The sequence below is a fragment of the Prionailurus viverrinus genome, chromosome E2 (genome assembly GCF_022837055.1).
Source record: "Prionailurus viverrinus isolate Anna chromosome E2, UM_Priviv_1.0, whole genome shotgun sequence".
NCBI classification, from domain to species: Eukaryota; Metazoa; Chordata; class Mammalia; order Carnivora; family Felidae; genus Prionailurus; species Prionailurus viverrinus.
In genome coordinates, this window is record NC_062575.1 from 4,309,054 (window position 1) to 4,317,827 (window position 8,774).

The following is an 8,774-nucleotide window of genomic DNA, read 5'->3' on the forward strand; positions in this document are numbered from 1 at the left end:
CCCAGAGAAGCAAGGAAGCAGCTACAGGAAGCGACTAACACACAGAAACACACCTGTGTGTGTGTGTATGTGTGTGTGCACCACACTCCAAGTAATGCAATCCCTCTAAGGCAACAGCAACCCCGCCCCCCCAAGAAAAAGAAATTGAAAAGCAACTTCCCCTTTTAGAATAGGGCCACTCAATGTAAGTTTTGCCCCCATAACCAGGAAGAGGAAAAGAAAAAAAAACAAATCCAGGCTAGCATTGCCGTTAAGGCAGGCAGTGGCCATTTTTTTTCTCCCAGCAAAGGCAGGACAGGCTATTTTTAACACTAAGGCTGGAGGGCCACATCGCTGCCCCTCACAAATACTTCGGACGGGTTTTCGATAACGCAGAGAGCAGTCGGGCTGGAAAACGTTCACCCTTGACTTCCTTTAAGATGGCCTCTAGGCAGTGGATTCTTAGTAAGCCTGGCAAAAATTCTGGAGGCAGTCTCAGGCGAGGCTGGGTGCCGAGCAGGACCCAGGGACCCGGGGTCTGTCTGTGGGTTAAGTGTCATACCCACTGGAAAATCTTTGGCCTCCAGAGATTTTTTTTTTTTTTAACTTAAAGGGGACCTGTACGGTACACCCCCCTCCCGCGGGAGAAAGGGAGCCCAATCCCTAGCTACCCTCCCCCCCTCTCCCCCAAACACACACGTACACACCAACAAGGCACAGCCAGGGCGGGCAGGCATGCTTTGGCAATGAGGCCCCTCGGGAAGGCCAGGGGTATTAACAGCTGCAGAGAGAGGTGTGGGACAGGTGGAGCTCAGCACCTTTGGAGGTGGGGGTAGAGAAGAAGGAGTCTTGGAGCTCCCAAGGAAATTGGAAGAAAGAAAGCGGGAAGGGGTGGCTAAGACACAGGCAGATGAGAAAATGAGAGGACCAGAAAAGAGCCGAGAGAGGCAGAACAGGTCAGAAAAGAAGACCATGAAAACAGAAGGGCAAATGGGCCAAACAGGATACGGGCAACCAAACAAAACAGGAAGGGAAGGAGAGAGGAGCCCAGAAGCGAAAGAAACGGAAAAGAGCAAGGGGAATTGGGAAGGACAGGAGAAAGGTGGAAGAGAGGGAGCCCGGAAGAGGAAATGAGAACCTGGGCACAAGGGGGGAGCCAAGAGCCCCCGGCCGGAGCCTCACACCCGAACAAAAACCAGGCGGGCCGAGTACACGAGGTCAGCCACGTAAGCCAGCAGGTTGATGGCCGTCAGGATGGCCACGGCCAGCCGGCGGTCCCAGGTGCACACGTAGAAGGTGTGCCTGTCGCCGCAGTTCACATCCCTTGAGCGCCGCGGTTGGCCGCCGTACTTCTCGTCGAACTGGTAGAGCGGCCAGAGAACCAGGGCAGTGGCATACAGGAGGACCGACAGCAGGGCCAGCCCGGACAGGAAGCTGGGGAAGGAGATGGGCAGCACGTTGGTGCAGTCACCCAGGTTCAGCAGGATGGCCACGGCCGCCAGGATGAAGCAGATCGAGTACACGGCCACGCACCACTCCAGCGCCGGCTGGTGCTGGTACAGGTACGGGCTGCTGATGAAGGCAAAGATGACACAGGCCACGAAGGTCTCCAGCACCTTGAGCAGGCCTGGCACGGTGGCCATGTATCCGGTGATCTCCCCGGGCCGGGCCCGGGTCCAGGCCACTTCGGTGGCATAAGCCACGCAGGCGATGCAGGAGAAGGCGGTGGCGGCGATGGCGTGGTCCCGGGAGCGGCCGTGAGACAAGAACTGGACGTAGGTGGTGGGGTAGATGATGGAGGCCGACAGGCAGAAGAGGGCGGCGTAGCAGGCGTAGGTGATGGGGAAGTTTCGCCAGGACAGGGGGAAGCGGGCCTGGAGCCCGCCCAACTCGACTATGAGGATGATGAGGGTCACGGAGAAGCAGAAGCACCACGTGAACATGGACCAGTTACCCATGGACCCCGTCCAAGCACCCACACTGGCCACCAGTGAGAAGGCCACGCAGGTGGACACCAGCTGCAGCAGGCGGAGGAGGCCCAGGGGCTGGGTCAGCGCCCTAGGGGACCCCACGATGGTTGGGGAGCCCAGGCCTGAGGAGGACGACATAGTGGTGGTGACGGTCGTGCGGGTCACGGTCACCGGCATGGCTGGGAAGAGGGCAAAGGAAGAGTCCTAAGAAGGTTCCAGATGTGGGAACTCAGGCCCTCAGCCCTTCCACCCCTGGGGACAAAGGACTCAAGCTGGCGGAGGGGGGAGACGCGGCAGGCCTAAGGAGCTGAGTTGGTCACCCAAGTGCCAGCCCCCTCCTCCGTCCTGACTGGGGTTTCCCACGTCCTGTGACAGAACCCAGGGGTCTGGGCCGCTGTCTCTGCTTCCCTCTCTGCAACCCAGCTACCGTGAAACCACCCCAGACTCTCAAAAATGCCCTCCTTCCCCCAGGGACTCAGCCTCCCAGCCACTCAAAAACCTCCCCGACCGCACGTCAGAACAAGAGGTTCGGACCTCTTCACTGGGCTCCACCTCCTCCCTCTGGGTACCCAGGGCTCCACTCCCCCTGCTCCAGTGCCCACCTTCCTTCTATCACCCTGCAGGCATTTCCAGCCTCCCGGGGTGAGATCGTTCTCTGGGACTCACAGGTGATCACAGGTGATCAGAGCCTCTGCCCTCCCGACCTGTCTCTGGAACTGGACCTGAGCTCTCCACAGCACGCACGCCCTCTCACCTCGGACATCAAGGGTCTGGGCCCTCAGTCTGAATCCCACCTGGGATTTGGGTGTGGAGTACTTCACCCAGGGACGCCGAGCTTCCGCCTGCCTCGGCCCCTCCCGCACGTGGAGTCCAACCTCCAAATTCCCCAGGGCGCCCAAGAAGCTTGGCTCTCCTCGACCCAGCCCCTTCCACGGAAACCTCCAGGCCTCTCAAGTCCTGTTACACAGCTTCAGACCCCAGGACTCTGGGCCCTCAGCCTTGGGCACACCAGACACCTGTGGTTTGGGAAATCCACTTCCTTCTTCTGTCCCTCCAGAACCTTCTGTCTCCTTGTCCTACAGACCCTCAGGAATAGAGACGGTCCAGCCTACTGGGGACCAGGTGTCCAAATCCTCCCCCAGGTCCTAAAACCTCTAATCTCTCAGCTTCCACCCTACAATTTCAGAAGGCCTCTCTCAGCCACAGGGAAATAAAACTTCCTCCTTCCAGGGTCAGGCAGTAGAACAGGCTTTAACCTTACCTAACTGTCCCTAGGAGAGGGCCCGAGGGCGCAGGAGCCCAGCTCCTGGGCACACTTCTCGCTCGGGTACACAGGTGTCTGGGTCTCGTTCCTTGGAAACCAAGCTCCCAGGTCCTTCTCTCGGACCCAGGAGTCCAGGCCCCCAGATGCTCCTCCCTCCGACACAAAAGTCTGGGTGGGAAGCCCCCTCTGCCCTCAGACCCAAGGAGGCCGGGCCCCCAGCCCCTCCTCCCTCAGACACGGGGCGTCCCGGCTCCCACTCACCAGCAGTCTTTGCGGAGGACCCAGACGCAGAAAGATCCGGCTCTGGAGGTGGATTAGGTCAGACACCTGGAAAAGGCCAGTCAGAGCACTGGAGGGAGGGAGGGAGAGTCCGCGCCCAACCCAGCCCCCGCTCCGCCCCTCCCGGGACCCAGGCGACCAGCTCGCCCAGAACGCGCCGCCAGCCTCCGCAGCCTCGGCGCCCTCCCAGCCAGGGCGGGGATTTGGCCTCGGGCCGGGAGAGGTCCCGGCGGTGAACCCAGGGAAGCCCCGCCCCTGCCCCGTCCCCAAGTGTCCAAACTGCAGAAGCGAAGTGGAAGGAACCCGGTGAAAGTGCACGCCCCGCGCGCGGGCCGGCGTGGGTGTGAGTGATCTTAACCTCGCCCCAGCCCAAGAAAGTCGCGGGCCCGGCGGGCGGGAGGGCCCTGGGCGGTGGCTGCGGGGGCGGGCGGCCTGGCCAGGCGCAGCGTCTCCGTGCCTTATAAGGGCTTCAAGTCAGCCCAGCCATCTGGAATGTGCCGGGGACCAGGGGGCGGTGCTGGCCCCTCCGCCCCGCGCCGGCCTCCGGGATCGCCGCCCCACTTGTGGATTCCGGGGAGGGGGGTGGGGCGCGAGTCCAAACTCCAGGTCCCAGGAAGGGAGGCCCGAAGCCTGAATTGCTGGGGCCTCCAAAATGTGAGTCCTGGGTCCCTAGAGCATGGACTGGGAGCCTGGACCCCAAGAAGAGACCCCCGGGTTTGCCTAGGGGAACCCCACTCCCCACCCCACCCCAGCCTCGAAGCTGGAAACCACACTGTTGGAATCCAGTCCAGAGATTAGTAGCCACACCTCCCACCGACCCTCGGAAGTCAGGTCTCCCTGCGGGGGCTGGGCCTCCGGGGCCACCTGGGAGGTGCTAGGCGGGAGGCGGCCGCCTCCAGCTCCCCGCCACGCCCTCCGAGAACCCGTTAGGAGGAAGTCAGGGCTGGCCTGCGCTGGGGCGCCCTGGAAAGCGGGTACTGCCGGGTCCCGAGCGGGGAAGGAGAAACAGGGCGGGCCACAAATCCAGAAGTGCCCCAAGGAAGGAGGGGGGTGGTGCAGGGACCACCCGGAGGGGAGGGGGGGTCCTTCTCCACCCTCCGCGCCTCCAGCCGCCGCCTGAGGTCAGAACTCAGGAATGCATCTCCGAAGACAGGCGGAGGGAGAGGAAACACCCCTTCGCCTTCACGGCGCAATTTAGAACTCCCCCGGCCACGCCCCACGCTTTCTCCACCTCCACGCCAAACACCACACCCCATCACCGGCACAGAATCGCGTCCCTGAACCCCAGCCTCCACTCTCAGCAACCCAAGGCCTCCGGCCTCAGCCTTGGCTTCTCCCAGCCTAGGACACCAGCTTCCCAGCTTCGTCTTCGCCTTTGCGAGCACGGTGCTGGACCTCAGCCCACCGCCTGTCTGGCCCGAAGTTCGAATTCTGTCTTCGGAATGGAGGGGTGGGGAGCAGGGAAGACCCCTCTCTTTCTCAAACCCAAGCTCAGCTCCAAGCGCCTCCTCTCGTGAGGACCTCCTCTTGCTAGATTTTAGCCCCCTTCAACCAGGGCACTTAGGAGTCCCCATCCCTCCTCCTCAGACCCAGGATTTCAGACCCCCAGCCCCTCCTCCCTCAGACCCAGGAGTCTAGCCCTCCATCTCCTCCTCCCTCAGACCCAGGAGTCCTGGTCCCCAGCCCCTCCTCCCTCAGACCCACCCAGCTCCTCTTCCCTCAGACCCAGGAGTCCTGCCCCCAGCCCCTCCTCCCTCAGACCCAGGAGTCCTGCCCCCAGCCCCTCCTCCCTCAGACCCAGGAGTCCAGACCCCAGCCCCTCCCCGCTCAGACCCAGGAGTCCAGGCCCCAGGCCCCTCCTCCCTCAGACCCAGAAGTCCAGCCCCCCAGCCCCCTCCTCTCTCAGACCCAGGAGTCCAGACCCCCAGCCCCTCCTCCCTCAGACCCAGGATTTCAGACCCCAGCCCCTCCCCGCTCAGACCCAGGAGTCCAGGCCCCAGGCCCCTCCTCCCTCAGACCCAGAAGTCCAGCCCCCCAGCCCCCTCCTCTCTCAGACCCAGGAGTCCAGACCCCCAGCCCCCTCCTCTCTCAGACCCAGGAGTCCAGACCCTCAGCCCCCTCCTCTCTCAGACCCAGGAGTCTAGGCCCCCAGCCCTTCATCCCTCAGACCCGGGAGTCCTGGCCCCCAGCCCCCTCCTCCCTCAGACCCAGGAGTCCAGACCCCCAGCCCCCTCTTCCCTCAGACCCAGGAGTCCAGGCCCCTAGCCCTTCATCCCTCAGACCCGGGAGTCCTGACCACCCCCCCCCCAGGCCCTCCTCCCTCAGACCCAGAAGTCCTGCCCCCAGCCCCCTCCTCCCTCAGACCCAGGAGTCCAGACTCCCAGCCCCCTCCTCCCTCAGACCCGGGAGTCCAGGCCCCCAGCCCCCTCCTCCCTCAGACCCAGAAGTCTACATCCCCAACCTCCTCCTTCCTCAGACCCTGGAGTCCGAACCCAGCCGCCTCCTCCCTCAGACCCAGGAGTCCAGGCCCCAGCCCCTCCTCCCTCAGACCCAGGAGTCCAGACCCCCAGCCCCCTCCTCCCTCAGACCCAGGAGTCCAGACCCCCAGCCCCCTCCTCCCTCAGACCCAGGAGTCCTGCCCCCAGCCCCTCCTCCCTCAGATAGATGACATGTGAGTGCAGGTCTGAAGCCCTGTCCCCTCCAGAATCCGAGTCCTGATCCATGACCCAGTCTTTCTAGACACTCAGACACTCGGAACCCCAGCCCTTCCCTCCCTCTGCACCCAGGAATCCTGACCGCAGCGTCCGCGCCGGGGGGGGGGGGGGGGGTCCCCGCAGCCTCACCTCTCGGGCTGTGGCGGCTGCTGCTGAGACAGAGGCGACAGCTGCAGACTGGAAGCGTTTGCTAACTGGGTGGGGTTGGTGGGCGGGGGCGGGGCCGGGGCGGGGGCGGGGCCGGGGACCCGGCGCGAGCGCGGGGCCAGGGCTGAGAAAGGGACTCCCTGAGCCAGGGGTATCCCGGGCCCGCCCTTGAGGCGGAGCCGAGAAAAGACCACGCCCCTCCCCGCGAGAAATGGACGTGGGCTCTCCGGCCCCGCCAGTGCGGAGGGGGTGGGGGGGCGGAGTGGAGGGCTGAGGTCACTGTTGCCGTGGTGACAAAACAGGAAGATACAACAGCTGGCGGTGTGGGGGCTCCTGGGGGCTGCCCTCCCCGACTCGGCCCTAGCGCAGTCTCCAGGGGAGGCCCGGGAAGGCCGTTGCCATGGCAACCCGTCTGTTTGGCGTCTGTTTTGGACGGAGCCCCCAGCCCAGGTCCCCACCCCGGTATCACCTCCCTCAATTCTCCCTCTCCCTTCCGGCCCCCTCCCCTCGTCGCCTGCTGCAGTCTGGCTCTTCCAGGCCGGATGCAATCTTGGACATCTGGGTCGCGGTGGGTGGGGGCACCGGGTCTGTCAGTTTGATGGGGTCTGTGGGCCAGGGTCCCTGAAAGAGCCGATCCCTAGGCTTTAAGAGCTGGGCTGAGGTCCCCGACTCCTGGGTCCCCAAATCCTCATTTACGCTGGGACTCGCCCATTGGTGGACGGGACTCCTGGGTCCCAGCTCACAGTCGATGGGGGCGGGGGAGGGATGTTGACAGCAAAATGTCTGGATCTCGGGCGGTGGGAGTCGGAGCATGGGACTCCCAGGTTCCAAACGACGCCTAGGCTGGAGGCCCAGATTCCTGACGCAAAAAGCAATCAAAGCTCACACTCCTGGGTTTTCATCCGCTCAGATGTGCTCGCAAGCCGAGCCTCCCAGGTCTGGAGCTGAGAGATATTTTTGGCCTGCATTCCTGGCTCCCGGAGAGAGGGAGGGGCAGGGAAGCTCGAGGAGGACCGGGCCGGGGGCTGGGGGGGGGGGGCAGGGAGGGAGAGGGATGCTGCTGGGGGCGTCCGATTCATGATTCCCGCAGGAAGGGAGGGGTCCGAGGAGCTGGTGTGCCCGAGGCCCGGCGCAAGGAAGGGGCCCGGGGTCCTTTCTCAGGGAGGCTCTGGGGCCCTGAAACTGAGCCACAGAGTCCAGAAGCAAGCAGGAGCTGAAGGTCGGGGTGCCTGCCCGGGGTAGGGGCGGGGCGGGGCCCGGGACGCCTGGGACCCTCCCTACTGGCCCGGCTCACTCACCGCGCTCCGCAGTCTTCCCTGGCGCGGCCTTGCTCGCGGCTGCCTCTGGGCGGGGCCTGGGTGGCGGCTGCGGTTGGTGCGCGACTCCGAGCTAACCGGGCGCTGCTGCCGCTGGGTGCCTTCCAGGCGGACAACCAAGGAGGCTTTGAGACCCAGCCCGCGCGAGTCGCGACCGGGTGGGGTGGTCGGGAGGGGTCCGGGAGCCCTGTCTAGCAGGCTGCGTGCCCTACGGAGGTGGGAGGGACTGGGGGGGGGGTGCGCTGGACGCCGTGAGCGCGGCAGAAGTGGGGGGGGGGCGCATGGGATGGTGGGGGAGGGATGTGGAGCTTGCATGCCCGCCTTTGTGCCCCTGCGGAGGGGATAGGCACAGACCCTCTCTGTCCTTCTGTGGTCTGCATAGGGGAAGGGGTCTCTGTGAGCCTGGCATCAGGCCCTGCCTAAGGAGTCAGGACACGGTGCCAGTTGGAGGTCCTCCAGGGTGGTCCCCAGGCTCCACTCACACACCTCCTTGGCCCCCGGTGCAGAGGCAGCTCTTTCCTGCTCCCTGCCCCAGTCTTTGCCTGACCCCACTGTGGCGCTCCTGAGATCCCCCCCCCCCCCAATAGTTCAGGAGAGGCCTCCACTCACACAATTCACTACGTTGTCCTCTCTGGTGGAAACAGAAAGTTCCCCCAAACAGCAGAGTTCAGCCGGACAGGAAGAGGAAGCCAACGTTTAAAGAATGAGTCACTGGGTGTGATCTTGAGAAGTGATACCTTAGGGCTCCTGGGTGTGTGTCATCTGGCATCATGGAGGCGCCCCTGGTTCAGAGTGTTTACCCATCCTGTAGGACAGCCCCCCTCCACCTGGAGGATGTTGTCTCCAACCTGGCGCTGTATTCCAGCCCCAAACAGGCCGTACCTCTGTTCTGTGAAGCTAGCTGGGTAGGGGTGACGGGGTGCACGGACCCACCCACCGACTTCCTAATAAACGGAGCTCCTTGATCAGAAGCAATATTGTGTGACAGTGAACATGATGGTGAATAGGGCCATTCAGTGGGTACATAGATGCGGCTGTTGGCAGGAGTGGATAAGGCAAGGCAACCAAATAGCAACCCGGATTTAAATATTCCAGGCAGGAAGGA

At 63.6% G+C, this 8,774-nt stretch overlaps 1 protein-coding gene across 6 annotated transcripts; it reads right to left on the reverse strand.

The window, feature by feature from the left end:
* Window positions 1–279: 279 nt before the first annotated feature.
* Window positions 280–8,372, reverse strand: MYADM (myeloid associated differentiation marker). Of its 6 annotated transcripts, XM_047836620.1 has the most exons (5): window positions 8,279–8,372; window positions 7,652–7,770; window positions 6,336–6,974; window positions 3,475–3,540; window positions 280–2,128 (listed from the first exon to the last, which is right to left on the reverse strand). In XM_047836620.1, exon 5 carries the CDS (start codon window positions 2,124–2,126, stop codon window positions 1,158–1,160), a length of 969 nt encoding a protein of 322 aa, XP_047692576.1. In that variant the 5' UTR covers window positions 2,127–2,128; window positions 3,475–3,540; window positions 6,336–6,974; window positions 7,652–7,770; window positions 8,279–8,372; the 3' UTR covers window positions 280–1,157. The 6 variants fall into 6 exon arrangements, with proteins under 6 accessions (XP_047692576.1, XP_047692579.1, XP_047692577.1 ...); XM_047836623.1 differs by lacking the exon at window positions 6,336–6,974; XM_047836621.1 differs by lacking the exon at window positions 8,279–8,372 and having other exon boundaries at window positions 7,652–8,197.
* Between the last annotated feature and the right edge of the window lie 402 nt (window positions 8,373–8,774).

Bases quoted from the DNA above. Each gene is read 5' to 3' on its own strand.
- MYADM (XM_047836623.1), bottom strand. From the start codon at position 2,126: ATGCCGGTGACCGTGACCCGCACGACCGTCACCACCACTATGTCGTCC.